This window comes from Triturus cristatus, chromosome 1_2 (genome assembly GCF_964204655.1).
Source record: "Triturus cristatus chromosome 1_2, aTriCri1.1, whole genome shotgun sequence".
Lineage (NCBI taxonomy): Eukaryota > Metazoa > Chordata > Amphibia > Caudata > Salamandridae > Triturus > Triturus cristatus.
Genome location: NC_140580.1, coordinates 735,133,272 through 735,148,612, shown reverse-complemented (window position 1 = coordinate 735,148,612; position 15,341 = coordinate 735,133,272). Strand labels below are relative to the sequence as shown.

The 15,341-nt window shown below is 47.4% G+C and overlaps 1 protein-coding gene across 1 annotated transcript in view; it reads left to right on the top strand.

Annotated features, from left to right (window-relative positions):
• The window catches only part of LOC146867920 (protein-arginine deiminase type-3-like), a 406,190-nt gene that overhangs the window by 158,731 nt on the left and 232,118 nt on the right, over positions 1–15,341 (top strand). Inside the window, exon 6 of the mRNA XM_085608648.1 lies at positions 8,248–8,373. Within this exon, the coding sequence (XP_085464774.1) occupies positions 8,248–8,373 (126 nt within the window). The remainder of the gene's footprint in view (positions 1–8,247; positions 8,374–15,341) is intronic.

Below are 15,341 nucleotides of genomic sequence, written 5' to 3'. Positions count from 1 at the left end.
TTCAACTCACATCAGTTGACTTCACTTAATTGCCAGGAAGTTTGAGCTCATTATAACGAGCGGGAATGAGGAGTACTGAAATAATGGTTTTTTTTTGCCCCTATTGATGGCATTCCTTTATATTCTCTACTGCTGAAATACCTACATACATACCTTCTCCACAGTTTTCCAGCCTGAAGTTTGTGCTATTTTTTTTATTTGGAAACCGTTGTGGAAATTAATCAATGCTTTCAGTGGCCCAGTGACCCTTTGTCAATGTTTTCATCTTGTCATGTTTGAGTTACAACCATTGCTTGCACTAGGGAATTACAGACCATGGCTTCTACAGCAAGTACAGAATACTAACGCCAAACTCCTAACACAAGTAAAGTGGTGAGATCAGATACCATCTGTTCTGGTTGCCTATGCTGATCAGATATAAAATCCCATGTGCAACAAGGCATGCCATTCACCAAAAAAGCCCATCCTTTTCAAGAAATAATATTTGTCAGTTTTTTGGTTTCTGCCCTCTTTTATCTTCAGCTGGCAACTATTTGTGGTTCATCAGTTCCATTGTACAAGGTTGAGTTGCTTGCGAGTTTTTTGGTTCTTTCACCTCTGCCATGGGATTCGATGTTCATGAGCTAGTGAGTTGCCAAGTATTTAAATGTAAAACAAAAACTTGGTTCTCTGCCTGTTAAGCCTTTCACTGCTGATCTGACACTCCTGAGGCACAGCCGGGAGCTTTGTTTGTTTTTACTAGCATTTTGTAAATACATTGTTTAGCTGAATTGTTTTTACCTTCACTCTCCCTTGCTTGCACCTTGCTGGGGCACTGTTCTTACCCCGTGACTCCCTCGCAGCGGTGATTAACGCTGCCGCGGGACCCAAATCTTCTTAGCCGCCTTCAGCGAGTGAGCCTCTCTTGAGGCCACGCCCACTCTCACGAGGCCACGTCCCTGAACCTCGTATAATAATATGTGCATTTCACGTACGCACAGCGGACGGGCGCAGCGGGCGTGCCGTCACCCAAATATGTTATGTTATGTTATGTTATTTATTTGTTAAAGCGCAAACAGCTGCCCCAGCAACGGAGCGTCCCGGCGCTGACCTAACCAGTACCTGAGGGGAGGGGGGACCAACAGAGGAATTAGATGACAGAGAAGAGATGGGTTTTGAGTTCCTTTCGGAAAGCGATCAGATTGGTTTGGGTACGGTTGTGCAGAGGTAGGGAGTTCCATAGCTTAGCCCCTAAGACTTTGAAGGAACGTCCACCCTGTCTGCAGAGCTTAGTTCGGGGGACCATCACGAGGTGTTGTCCCAGTGAGCGCAAGTTGCGCTGGGGCGTGTATGGTACCAGAAGCGGGCGCAGGAGTTCAGGACAATCAGAGTTGAGAATTTTAAATGCCATGGTCAGGGTTTTAAAGTGGATCCGAGATTCAATTGGCAGCCAGTGCAAATTACGGATGGTGGCTCTGGCAGAGCAGCTACGTGGGAGACCAACCACTGCTCTGGCGGCCGAGTTCTGGATACATTGCAGTCTTGCTAGTTCAGCTTTGTTTGCCCCCAAGAGTAAGACATTGGCATAATCCAGCCGGGCAAGAATCATAGATTGTATAATGAGTTGGCGGGTTTTGGAGTCAAAGAATCCAAGTATGGGGTTGAGGCTCCTCATGAGACCCACACACGTAGCTGCCACTTTCTTCGTGTGGGACTGAAAGCTAAGTGAGGGGTCGAGCCAGACACCTAGGTTTTTGACGACATCTTTTGGCACGGGGGTGGGGCCAAGCACAGAGGGCCACCAATGATGGTTCCAAAGGGTGGGGTTTTTTCCCAGGAGGAGGACCTCCGTTTTCCCGGCATTTAGCTGCAAGCAGTTGAGTGTCATCCACCTAGCAACTGCTGCGAGGCCATCTCTGAATTTGGTTGCCGAAGGTGATGGACCTTCTGAGAGTGTGATGACCAGCTGTGTGTCGTCAGCGTACGACACCAGCGTAAGGTCCCACTCTTTTGCCACCACTGCGAGAGGCTGAACGTATAGGTTAAATAGGGATGGGCTAAGCGCCGACCCCTGGGGGACCCCTTGCCCGATGGAGTGGGGTTGAGAGATGTAGGGTGGGGCTGAAACTTGAAAGGACCTGTCTTTTAAGAAGGACTGGAACCATTCAAGGGCTAATTCGCCAATCCCAATGGCCTCAAGTCGTTTCAGCAAGATGTTGTGTGAGACCGTGTCAAAGGCCGCGCTGAGATCCAACAGGATCAGCGCGGCACTTTGACCGGCGTCTAGGATACCTCGAAGGTGCTCCGTAGTGGTCAGCAGAGCCGACTCAGTGCTGTGACCTGGCCTGAAGCCGTTTTGGGAAGGGTCCAGGACATGGTTTTGCTGCATGTGATGGGATAGTATTTTGTTGACATGAGCTTCAGCCAGTTTTGACGTCCAGGGGAGCAGTGAAATAGGCCGGAAATTTTCTGGTTTATTGGGGTCCAATGTGGGTTTTTTGATGATGGGTGAAACCCAAGCAGATTTCCAACAAGTGGGGACCACCGCTGAGGAAAAGGAGAGATTGAGTAGTTTGGCAAGCGGGGGGAGGAAGAAGTCAAGTGATTCCAAGAATTTGGACGGTCGCATGGGGTCTGCTGGGGAACCAGACTTGACCCGTCTACATAGTTTAGAAAGGTCGTCGAGGGATATGTCGGGTTTTCTTAGCAGTTTTGATGTCTCTGCCATCGGATGGGGGGTGTTAGTGGGCGTAGCATCGTCTTGTGGAAAGGACGCGTAGATCTTCCTCACCTTTTCAGTAAAAAAGGTGGCAAGGTCCTCGCATTGTTTCAGGGAGGTGATGCAAGAGCCTGGATTGGGGATTTTCTGGAGATTTTGGACTAAGTTGAAAATGGTTTTGGTGGGATTGGAGCTGCGTTCGATTTCCTTTGCGTAGAAGGAGGCTCGAGTAGTGCGAATCGCCTTGTGGTAGGTGCGAAGTTTAGATAGGTAAAGGGTTTTGTTAGAGTCTAAGTAGTCTTTCCTCCACTCGCGTTCGGCTTTTTTGCACTCTTTCCGTAATGTTTTGAGTGAGTCATTGTACCATGGGTTAGAGGAGGAACTGCGGGTTTTAGTCCATTTGGGCGGAATTAAGGCGTCAAGCCCTGTGACTATCCATTCGTGGAAGGCGGCGTATACTGTATTAATATCCCTATTCTCATCGGGGAGATGGAATTCTCCTAGGTGGTTGATGAGGTCTCCGGAGACGAGTTTGTGCCATGGTCGTTTGTGGCTGGAGTTGGCCGCAACTTTGGGGGGCGGTTTTTTTGCCATAATGGTTAATTTAACAAGAAAGTGATCAGTCCAGCCCATGGGTTCAGGGGGATCAGCCGTGACTTCCGATAAATTAGAGAAAACGGGATCCAGTATGTGCCCAGCAATGTGGGTGGGGGAATGAACCAAGGAGTTTAACTGCAAGGCCGTGATGTCGGCTAGCAGGTTTTTGATAATGGGGTCAGTGGTGGAGTCGAAGTGGAGATTGAGATCACCCAAGATGGTGAAGTTGGGGGAAGAGACTGCCAAGGTGTGAGCAAGTTCCAAGAGTTCCTCAATGAATCTGGCGGAGGGGCCAGGAGGCCAATAGATGTAAAGGCCAGAGAGAGTGAATTGCAGGCAAGTGGCAATCTTGAAGCGTGCGCATTCGCAGCCCCAGATTTCTTCTTTGATGAAGGAGCAGTTGTATGTGGTTCGGTATACAACGGCTATTCCACCGCCCCTAGAGTCTCTGTTAACCAGTTTCATGGAGAAACCGTTAGGCAGCGTGAGATTTAAAATGCTGGTTTGGTCGTTATGGAGCCAGGTTTCACATATGAACAGATTATCTGGGTTTTCGTCCGTAATGAGAGTGTTGACTTCTGCATGGTGCTTTACGAGAGATCTGACATTCAATTGCAGAACCCGGAGGGAAGGCAGCCTAGGTATTGCTGCTGTACCACTTACCAGGCTGGGCAGGGGCGTTACAAAATTGCAGGACTCACAATGAAGTGCAGTTTGTCCGAGGCGACCTTCGAGCTTGTTGCATCTAGTTTTGTCCTTTAATAAAAGGAGATGGTCTCTGTCATAGCTGAAACGAAGTGGGGGATTTTGTGCAGGGGGACTGGCGAGAGGCGATGTCTTGGCGATGACGGGCGCAGACGGGCTTGCCTTAGGCGCGCCTTCGGCGCGCAAACGGCGCTCCCGCTGCGCTCGTCCGCTGCGCTTCCTGTACGTGCACATTTATCCCTGAAAAGAGTGGGTGTGGCCTCACCGGGGGCGTGGTCAGCGCGCACGCCTGCCCAGATGGCGGCCGCTTTGTTTGTAGAGTTGCGTGGAAGTAACAGCGCGACTACAGCTATATCGCCAGCTGTGCGCTCAAGGTCAGGTGACTGGTAGGATGCCAGCCGTGTTTAAAAACACAGTACGTGACTCCACACCACACAAATAATCGGTCGTTTTTAAAAGCTTCTAGAGTAGTACCGCCAGCCCCGGCTTCCGCCTCAGGACTGGGAAGGAATTGTGTTGACACCGTAAGGTCGGTGTTTTATGTCGTCAGGAAGTGGGCGTGGCCTCACCGGGGGCGTGGTCAGCGCGCACGCCTGCCCAGATGGCGGCCGCTTTGTTTGTAGAGTTGCGTGGAAGTAACAGCGCGACTACAGCTATATCGCCAGCTGTGCGCTCAAGGTCAGGTGACTGGTAGGATGCCAGCCGTGTTTAAAAACACAGTACGTGACTCCACACCACACAAATAATCGGTCGTTTTTAAAAGCTTCTAGAGTAGTACCGCCAGCCCCGGCTTCCGCCTCAGGACTGGGAAGGAATTGTGTTGACACCGTAAGGTCGGTGTTTTATGTCGTCAGGAAGTGGGCGTGGCCTCACCGGGGGCGTGGTCAGCGCGCACGCCTGCCCAGATGGCGGCCGCTTTGTTTGTAGAGTTGCGTGGAAGTAACAGCGCGACTACAGCTATATCGCCAGCTGTGCGCTCAAGGTCAGGTGACTGGTAGGATGCCAGCCGTGTTTAAAAACACAGTACGTGACTCCACACCACACAAATAATCGGTCGTTTTTAAAAGCTTCTAGAGTAGTACCGCCAGCCCCGGCTTCCGCCTCAGGACTGGGAAGGAATAGCAACTACCTCTTCCAACTTTCTTATTTTGGGCGATTTCAACCTTCATTTATCAGACTCTAAGGACCTTACTGCGTCCGAACTTCTCCTTGACCTTATGTCTTTTGACTTCCGATTAGTTAACTCAGAACCCACTCATGACAAAGGACACCTTCTGGACCCCGTTTTTACTAATATTACGGATCTCACCACCCGCTCTCCTCTCCCCCTCCCTTGGACAGACCATTGCTTAATATGTATCTCCTGGTATCTTTTCATCTCACCCACTCGACAGGCCAAAATCCGGGTCACTGACCATCGTTGGAACAATCTCTCGCCAGACGAATGGGCCTCCATTCTTAGGGCCTCTTCCCTCCCCCTTGCCTCTGATCCGCTCATTGCTGACGATCAGTTTCATCTGTGGCTCACCTCATCATTGGACAAACTCCTCCCTAAAACTACCACCCTTAGACGAATCAAAAGAGTGAGCCCTGCCCCTTGGTACACTCCTGATCTTAACCTCCTAAGGAAGGAGTGCAAAAGAACGGAACGCTCCTGGAGGAAGGACAAGTCTATACCCAATAAGGACATTTTCCGTACCTCCTTAAAAAACTATAAGATCGCTCTTCGCAATACTAAATGCACTTTCTTCCAGGAAAGGATTGAAAACTCCTCCTGCTCTGCCAAGGAAACTTTCATTATTTTAAAAGACTTACTTAAAGTCCCAGACCCTGCACCAAAGAATCTCCCAGATCCTAAAGCATCCGAAGAAAAATGCATTAAATTGGCCAAATTCTTTGAGGAGAAGATTCAGAAAATTCTTGCTTCTCTTCCTTCTGTCGACCTCAGTTTGGCTGAGGAAGACTGCTTTAATATTAACCCTATCACCCCCCATCTTAATTCTCTCGGACCAGTCACTATTGAAGAGGTCTCTACCACGCTAGATACTATCAAAAGCGGATCCCCCAGGGACCCGGTCCCCCTTCGCTTTCTTAAGAAAGTTGCCTCCACCATCGTCCCTCCACTCACTCACCTTATTAACACCTCTTTGCTTCAGGGAAAAGTTCCCCTCAGCTGGAAGGCAGCTGTCGTCAAGGCGCTCCTTAAAAAACCTTCTCTGGATCCCCTGGATATGTCCAACTACAGACCTGTCTCTCTCCTCCCCGGAACTAGTAAAATTGATGAAAAATTAGTTAATAAAAAGCTTTCGCAGTTTCTGGAGACTAACAATCTGCTCAGAAGCTCGCAAACTGGTTTCCGTCCAGGGCAGGGCACCGACATCGCCCTCCTTGCAGCAGTGGAGGAGGCTAGAGCCCTTTTGGACACAGGAGGATCAGTGGCAGTGATCCTCCTGGACCTCAGTGCGGCCTTCGATACCGTTAACCATCAGGTCCTTATCCAGCGACTCAAGAATATCGGTGTTGAGGGCACTGCTCTGACTTGGTTCAAATCCTTCCTTGACCATCGCTCCTTTCAGGTCTGGGAGAATGACATCTGTTCTCCTGTAACCCCTCTCCAATGTGGTGTGCCTCAGGGCTCAGCTTTAAGCCCGACATTATTTAACGTCTATATGTCCCCACTGGAGGAGGTTGTCACACCGTTTGGAGTGAAAATCATCAGCTATGCTGATGACACTCAACTAGTGGTGTCCCTATCGCACCCAAACCAACAACCTGCGGATCTCTACAACTGTCTTGCAGAAATTCAAGGATGGATGAATAACTCATCTCTGAAACTTAACGGTTCAAAGACTGATATTCTCCTCCTTGGTCAGAAGGGGCCTTCCCTTTCTCAGACCATCTGGCCTCCCTGCTTAGGTGATCCTCCAGCCCCCAAGTCTGAGATCAAGAGCTTGGGAATCTGGCTTGAAAAAGACTTGTCTTTTAAGACCCAAGCCAAAAAAACCGCTGGGACATGCTTCGGGCTCCTTAAATCTACCAGGAAGATTTTGCCCTTGCTTCCTCCTGTCTCCCGGAAACTGTTAATCCAAGGCCTCATTATATCAAGGCTGGATTACAGCAATACCATCTTTCTGGGCGCTCCTGAGGTTACCCTTAATAAACTTCAGATGATCCAGAACGCGGCAGCCCGGATCCTCACCAATACCCCGGCTAGATCCTCGGCCAAACCAACCCTGAAACTTCTCCACTGGCTCCCAGTGAGAGAGCGAATTAAGTTTAAAGCTCTCTGCCTGGCACACAAACTTTTACAGGACAAAGGCCCCCCTATCCTAAAAAAATTCATCAAGCATTATAAAGCTTCAAGATCCCTTCGGTCCGACCATGAACACCTCATCACTATCCCTAGAGTGAAGAGGGTTCGTAATGGTGGACGGCACTTTTCTGTCAACACGGCCTGCCTCTGGAACTCCCTTCCCCGTGACCTTAGGACAGAACCAGATTATCTTAGATTTAGGAAGCAGCTAAAAACTCACCTGTTTCCCTGATTTTCTCTCCATCTTTTCTCTCTTGTGCTTGTTTCTTCTGGTTTGTCCGGATCTCAGCGCTGGGATACTTACGGGTGACTACGCGCTTTATAAAACCTACCTAATAATAATAATATTCTGAACTCTTAGTGCCAAGAAGCATTGATTGACATTCACACATTTCACAGGGGACTAATCAAACATTCTATAGATTTTCAAGACTATAACACCCATGCAGTCCTCCGCAGCGCACCATCATTTCTCTGGTCACTGATACAGACATTGTTGGCCATTGAAAAAAAAAAAACGACATACACTTCCTCCTTTATACAGAGCAAGCAACATTTCTCTGAGCAGAATTCTGATCATTAGCATCTTTATCCATATATCTGATTTACATTTCTGCTTGGTGAGAGACTCAATTCCTTGCTGGATAATTGGTATGAACTTTAGGGACCATACAATTTCAATTTGAAAATCTGCTAACTGACATGCAATGAATCTGGTTCTGATTCACACATATTACCTCTTATCATAATTTCCATCCAACTTTTTGTATGGAATGAAATTGATTATGTAATAATTTGTGTGTCTGGTTGGTGTCATTGGTTTGCCAGTGAAAATATGAGTGAAAGAATAGTCTTTAGCATATCAAAAAGTCTTGTATAGGCCCAGTAGTTCTGTTTGGGCTTCTCAAGTCATTGCTTTCTTCTTTTTTTGTAGACTTGGAAGATATGTCTGTCATGACTTTGACCACAAAGGGACCCGAAGCGTTCTTTGACACCCACAAGATTGTGCTTCACATAACACTTGAAGAGACAGATAAAGTGAATGTTTTCCACTTAGAAGGTGAGTGAAAACTCTCCACCTCTCACAAATCAAGAAACACAAATGAAATCTGCCAAGTCTGACCTCCCAAGAAAGTAAAATGGGAATTTCTAGAGGTCAAGCATTTCTAGAAATCAAAATGGAATCTTTCTAGAGATAAGAAGCTAGAAGGGCCAGAAGAGGTTATCTCAGATCAACACCGACTAGAGACCCAAATTAAACTGTATACTTCCATATAATAATTGGTGAAATATCACAGTACAAAAATATACTGGTCAAAATATCTACTATCAAACTATTGTGAATTCAAGTAGACATAGGTAAGTATGGGTTTCCTGTGCTTAACTCAACAGATATGTACCTGGGCAATATATATGTCCTCAAAGTTCATGGACGTGGAGTTACAAATAGGAAATCTACGTCCAACTTTATGTAAGATGTTTAAAAATATTTTATTAGCATTTTTCAAACTTATAGTGCATTCAAACTATTACAAAATGTAAGTGTTCTCGCCCTTTCATGAGCTGGTATAACTAAACAAGGGAAGAGACGGTTACACATCTTAAAAATTAACTAAGTACTTACCTACCTACATATACTTACTTTTACAACATTTAGTTTCCCTGATACTAAAATCAGATTTTTTTTGTATCATGATATTCATGTCCTAGATATTCTCAGATAAAAATAAAAAAACATACTAAAGCCTGATATAAGTCCGAGAACTTCAAGAAATCAGGAATACACTAGAAACCAAAAGAAAAGTGGCACAAAGTATCATGTGAATTTTTATGATGGGTTCTTACAACAAACAATATGAAAAAACAGCATATATTTAATGATGATTTTTAAACGCCCCTGAGCATGTATAGGAACTGATGGAAGCTTAAGATCCAAAGAAGACCCTGGAAGTCTCTCATAGTTCCTTATGATAAACGGCATGAACAAACCAACCAAGAAGCTGTGTCTTTCTGCCCAGTATGCTTGAGCTGAAGTGGTGCAGAATTCAATGGCGATCCATTTTGTTCGTCTCTACCTCTTGCATCACAAAAGCGGAGTGGTGTCTGGAAGGGTGCTGCTTTGAGAGACAGGTTAGGAGCAAGCCAGTCCATGTAGCTCTGACAAGCAGTGACTAAATATAGCTGTACAATTAAACAGATTTCTGTGAAATTATACATTTATAATTTTAACAAACTGGGCATCCTACAACGCTCATAATTCACACTTTTTCTAAAGAATCATCCACATTTGTCAAATTGTCTGTGCTTGGGTATACTAGTATCCCGCCAGACATTTCATGTGCTGGGCCTTTCATTCACAAAATACAAAATATCTTTTGTGACATCCGAGATTAGACAAGCAGACTGTCTCATAAAGATGCACATTAGTTTTATTGTAAATGAATTACAGGTATTCAAATTATGTATTAATTTACAAGCATTCAATAAAATATTTAAAATACATGAACATTCGGTCAGGTCGTCTCGAAGACATGTAAGGTTTTAATGGAACTATCGTTGAGGTTATTACTTTTGAAATGTAAAAATGCTGTTCAGTGTACCTGAAGAAACTTAATCTGCCACCTTCTGGATTAACACAAAGAAGTATGTGGTGACATATTCTTGAGCACATTTGAAGCCATGTGTTTTTTTAACATGTTTGATAAGGCATGGAAAATGCCTTCTCGTGTAAATGTACAACATGAAGAGATACTCTTGTTGAGCAACACTTGTACTGTTAGTCTGCATGCTTTCTTCTATAACCTGCTAGTGGGAGACCTCTTCCATCTTTTAATTGGAGAAGAAAACTTAACCTAGCAATTAATACAAAAAACAAGAGGCTGAGACATATGTTGAGTCTCTTCCATGCCCTGCTTTCAAAACATCTTCATATTACCCATGAGTTATTCATGACTTCACTGTTCTGGGAAGATGTCTACAACAATTACAAGAGACGATTACTAAGGTCCTCAGTATGATGGCGGAGGGCCTGCCACCGCCAGCAGGTCGGTGGCGGGCGGGCGGAATCGTCGGTGAAGTGTGGCGGTCATAAAGACCCCCCGCCACTGTTCCGACAGGCGGTCCTTTTTTGACCACCTGTCTGAAAACATTGGCTTACATTCCGGCGGGGTCTTGCAGGCACCGCCGTAGGGATTATGATAGCCCTTTTCTCTGTTCGTTTTACGGCGGACAAACAGCAGCAAAACAAATGGCGGAAATGGCGGAAATGGTTTTGGGCCCCCCTTTATCCCTGGTGCAGAGACATGTACCCTGGGGGGCACCTATGGTGCCCCCTACATATTCCTGCCCCATGTGGCAGGCACCACAGGGTGTCTGCCACGTAGTGCAGGGATGTGTCTGCACCTTCTATTTTGCATTGTGGCGGGGGCTGCTGAACGCATCCCCATCACAATGCAAAATATAGGTGATGCGACCACTGTGGTGGCGGTCGCATCGTGATTAGCATTGTGGGGAGGCTGCCTCGTAGGCGGCCAGTCCCAAATCCATATCGATGGCGGACGGACTAAAGTCCGTCTGCCATTGTTATGAGGCCCCAAGTCTGTGAATTATAAAGGAAGAGTACTCAGGGGTAAAGCATCTAATGAGGCTTGGGAATCTATAATATGTGGTAAGACAGCCAGCAACTCTGAGTGTACAGTAGAGGTTAGAAAAGAGCACAATATTGCTAATAAGGCCATTTGACTAGGGGCGGGTGCTTGTCACAGGCTTTTTGGCAGCTTTCTTGGGCACCTAAGGTCTGGTACGACTTTGGAATCACCACAATGAATAAGGCAGAATTCTAAGGTCAAAAGAAGATGACATCAACGTTAAAAGATTTCAGGACGATACCACCCTTTAATGACATTCAACAATATATTTAACAAGTCACAGTTAATAGTAAAGAATTCAATTTTCAACACAGTGGCTCCTGAGTGGCCCCAAGTAACATCATAAAGCCCTGTGGTGTACCTATCCTTTTGGGGCACTGCAAGCCTTGTTTACATATTTTATTCAAGCCTGCCTGGTGTGGTGGGGCTTGTTTGGTAACTTTACTTATCAGCTGAGTCGATCTCAGAGCTTTCTTTGATATGACCCTGGCTACTCCGCTTTTAATTTACCTTTTTTAAATTTATTTATTGAAGTGCTCTGGCTGCGATGGCTACTTCTTCACATCCCTGCCTCTTCTGTGGAGCACCTTCATTGTGGCAGGCTAGGGGCTGCACAGGAGCCCATGCAATCCAAATGGAACCCTGCCAAGCCCAAACAGTTGCTTGTGATGGTGTAGGAGCTGGCTGCCTTTGTGCTGCCCTCCATCAACACTGGTGGTGATCTTTGCACTGGATGCTTCCTGCTCTGTCTAGGCACAGGGAGATAGGGAAAGCACTCTAGTGTAGCAGTAGTGCATTGCTTCTGTGCCACATCTGCCCCCCAGATCCTGATCCTCCCCAGGGGGTATAATTTGTCAGGAAGGTAAGGTGCCAGACTTCTGCTCCCCCAGTGGCAATTCACCAGGGTGCTGGCCTTCACCAGGGGCTAGTTCAAGAACTGCAAAGCGAGGTAAAGGATTTGCAAACTGGGCAGCACCGGGGGCCTACTTGGCAGCATCCCTAGAAGGGGGATAACAAATGCAGTTTTCACCTGCTGATCTACACCGAGTTTGGCGAGTTGCTGTCCTGGTGACATGTTCTAGCCACCAAGAGTGACCTGTTAGCCCCTCTTGCATCTGCCTATTTGGTGTTTTTCAGGGAGCTATTTTTCAACACTCTTCCTCCACTGAGAGAGAGCTCAGGGCCTGCCCTCCTGTCCTTTAGCTTCTCCCTGCCTGCTGGTAAGGTGTCTTGGCTACACCCTGAACCTTCTCCTCTGCTTTGGGTCCTGGTACGTATTCTTGGCCCGTGGCCTTCCACAGCAGCACCATATGACCCTCAAGGAATTTTACCCTCCTCAGACTCCCCAGCCTCCTGCCCACTTGTAGGGTCCCTATGTGTCCAGAAGTAATAAGGTTCCTCCTTTCAGACCACTATACCATAGAACCGGTGTACAGAAGTTCCAGGTGAACCCTCTCCTCCAGTATCCCGGCATGTGCACACCTCTATTTCCCCCTGAGGGAGTGGAAAGGTCAGTGCTCATGGCCCTCAAGAAATATTCTAGCCCCTGTATGTCAGCTGGACTCTGATGTGCTTGGATCCTCTTTTCCATCAGGAGTCAGATGTAATCGAGTCCCTCTCTTCTGGAGGAGGCAGGTGTCACCGAATCCTTTTCTTCAGCAGAAGTCACCACCGGGGCTGCCTTCTTTTGTGTCATTCCTCCCAGCTCTCAGAATGTTCTCAAAAGTCTACCTGGGGCAGACACTTTTAACTTTGGCAGAAAGCTCAACAACTTCACTCCAACCCTTTTCTCATTTCTCGTGCACAGCCTCTTGGGACCTCTCAAAATGTCCACCTCAAGTGGTCATTGGTCACAGCTTTCTGAGAGCTCAAAGCCCCGTCTCCTAACTGCCACTGTCAAACTGATTCCTTACCACCAAAACATGGAGAGTGTGGAAGCAGAGATATGACTGCTACTTTGTTGTTTCTCAGGAAAGTGCTTTCTCAGGCTTGTCGGTCAGTCTGAATGCACTTACTGTGAGAGGCGGCCTGGTATATGATGTACACTATGTAAGTGGAAACCCTGCACCAGTCCAGACAACCCTTATGGTGATTTAGGAGGTCTTAGACAACCATAGAAAGCTCTCCAAGTGGTAGCTGTGGAGAGCAGCCTTCATGCTTAGTCCAGAAGAACTGTAAAGCAGCTTGTTTTACCAGAATGCAATCTCATAGTTATAAATTAAATGAAAAAGAACCACACAAGGTATTTATAAAAATATGTATTTATTATATAAAACTCTCTAGCACGTTTAGATATCTTCTACCCGGAGATATGCTCAATGCACACAATACTTTGCATAGAAATCACATAAATAGCACAGAATACACAGTAAGCCCTAGGGGGGACCAAACCATATAGTAAGAAAGTAGTATAAGAACACCGACTTTGGTCAAGACAAGGTCCAGAGGACGTAGAAGTGCTGGGCCACCAAGAACACACCATGGTGAGTGACTAGGAACCCCACGGAGATCATATGCAGTATGGGAACACAACGGCATTCTACATACAAATCAATGTGTAAGTGGCAGTCGGGATTTTAAAGAAAAAGGACCCTTCCCAGTGGACCCTGAAGAAACCCAGTTGAAGACAGAAGGTTGGAGAGCCACTCAACCAGTGGATACCGTATCCACGATACCTACACCAGGGAAGCCGGGGCATAGGTGCAAAGTGGTGTCGGAAACCGCTGTCGTTTCCAGTGGAGGACTTCAAGAAAGGGCCGCTGCTGGAGAAGGAGAAAGTGTCCGGTGGAATCCGAAGGTCGATTCTAGTTGAAAGGTACCTGCAAGCAGAGAGGACAGAGCCTATGTCAACCAGGAGTGACTTGGAGACCTAGAAGACGAATGCCTACCGATATCTGGTGTTGCAGGAGAGGTGATGGTGAGCTTGACTCTGTAGCTGTGAGGACCAGGCAACACTGAGGAAGACCAGGAGCCGTGCACAAGCTGTCCCACGTCGGATATCGAGAGCTGAGGTGTCGATGTCCGTCGTAAGCACCAACAAGCCTTGGCAAATGCAAACAACATGGATGCCGAAGGTGCAATGTCGGGACCAGCAAGGTCCAGGGGACTCACCACGAGCAGGGGAGTCAGGGCAGGCCCGAGCAATCAGGGAAGCCCAGCAGAATTAAAGGTGACCCTCTATGGGACCCAAAGGCCGGAGGCAATTGGAGTCGCAAGAGGACCTTGAGCAGCTCACCAAAAAATGCACGCCAAGATGCAATCGATGTGGTGTGGACAAAGATTCTGGTCACTGGAGATGCTTGTGGTTAGGGCTACTTGGAGCCCGAAGAGCTTGATGGAAGGAAGCCAAGAAGCCTTGGCAATGGCAAGTCGACGCGGTGCACAGGGGTTTGGTTTCTGCAGCTCCCACAAGGAATACTGGCCTCAAACTTGGTGAGAAGGCAGGGCAGTCCTCAAGAGCTGTGAAGAACCACCACCTGTATTGTTGAACCTTTTGGAGTCCGTAGGAGCTCAGGATCAGCAGACCAGTCAGCTTGGTTGTGTTGCCTGTGGATGCAGGGAAGTGACTCCTTCACTTCAAGCGAGATATTTTCAAGTGTCTTGGATACCCACAGGCCTTGGAAGTTTCCTGTATGGTGCACGGGTACAGACTATGCAGCAGACTGAACGGGGGATGAAGTCTACCCAAGCGAAGTCCAGAGTGCCCAGACGGTAGAAGTTGAAGTGGTGTCTGAATTAAACCATGTCCCATGACAAATCTAGGGACCCACCCACAGATAAGCCTTTAAGTACCCTAAGGAAAGGGTTGGGACGATTCAGGGGACCCTCCCAGGGGAGGGCCTGGACAGTTGGGAGGTTACTCCCATATCCTTTTCAAGTTTTGTGTCAGAGCGAGAGCCAACTGCTCCCAGAGCTGGTTTGAACTGGACTATGCATGGGGACACCAACTGTGGACCTCATGCAGACTGAGTGGCGCTGGCAAGCGCACCTACCCAGTCCCAATACACTAAATCCTGTCTGGGAGGTGGTCACACCTCCCTGTGACAGGATACCTATTGTTCTGCCTTCCCCTGCTCGAGCTCGGCTCAGCAGCAGGAGGGCAGAATCGTGTCTCTGGTCAGCAGCAACCATTTTGTGCTATGCGGGTCTAGAAAACTGGTACCGGGATAATGGAGAGCCTAACGGAGGGCTCTTCCAGTGCTTGGAATCTTACCTTTCACCTGTGATTCCAAAATGTTTGATGCCAAACATGATAGAATTCGTTGCAGCCAGTTTTGAGATGGGCTTCTCATAATTACGCAGTGCCCCTCTATATGGTATATGGCTGCTTCACTAACAACCCGAGAGAATGGACTCTGTAGGCTGTAGGGGTGTCCTGCTC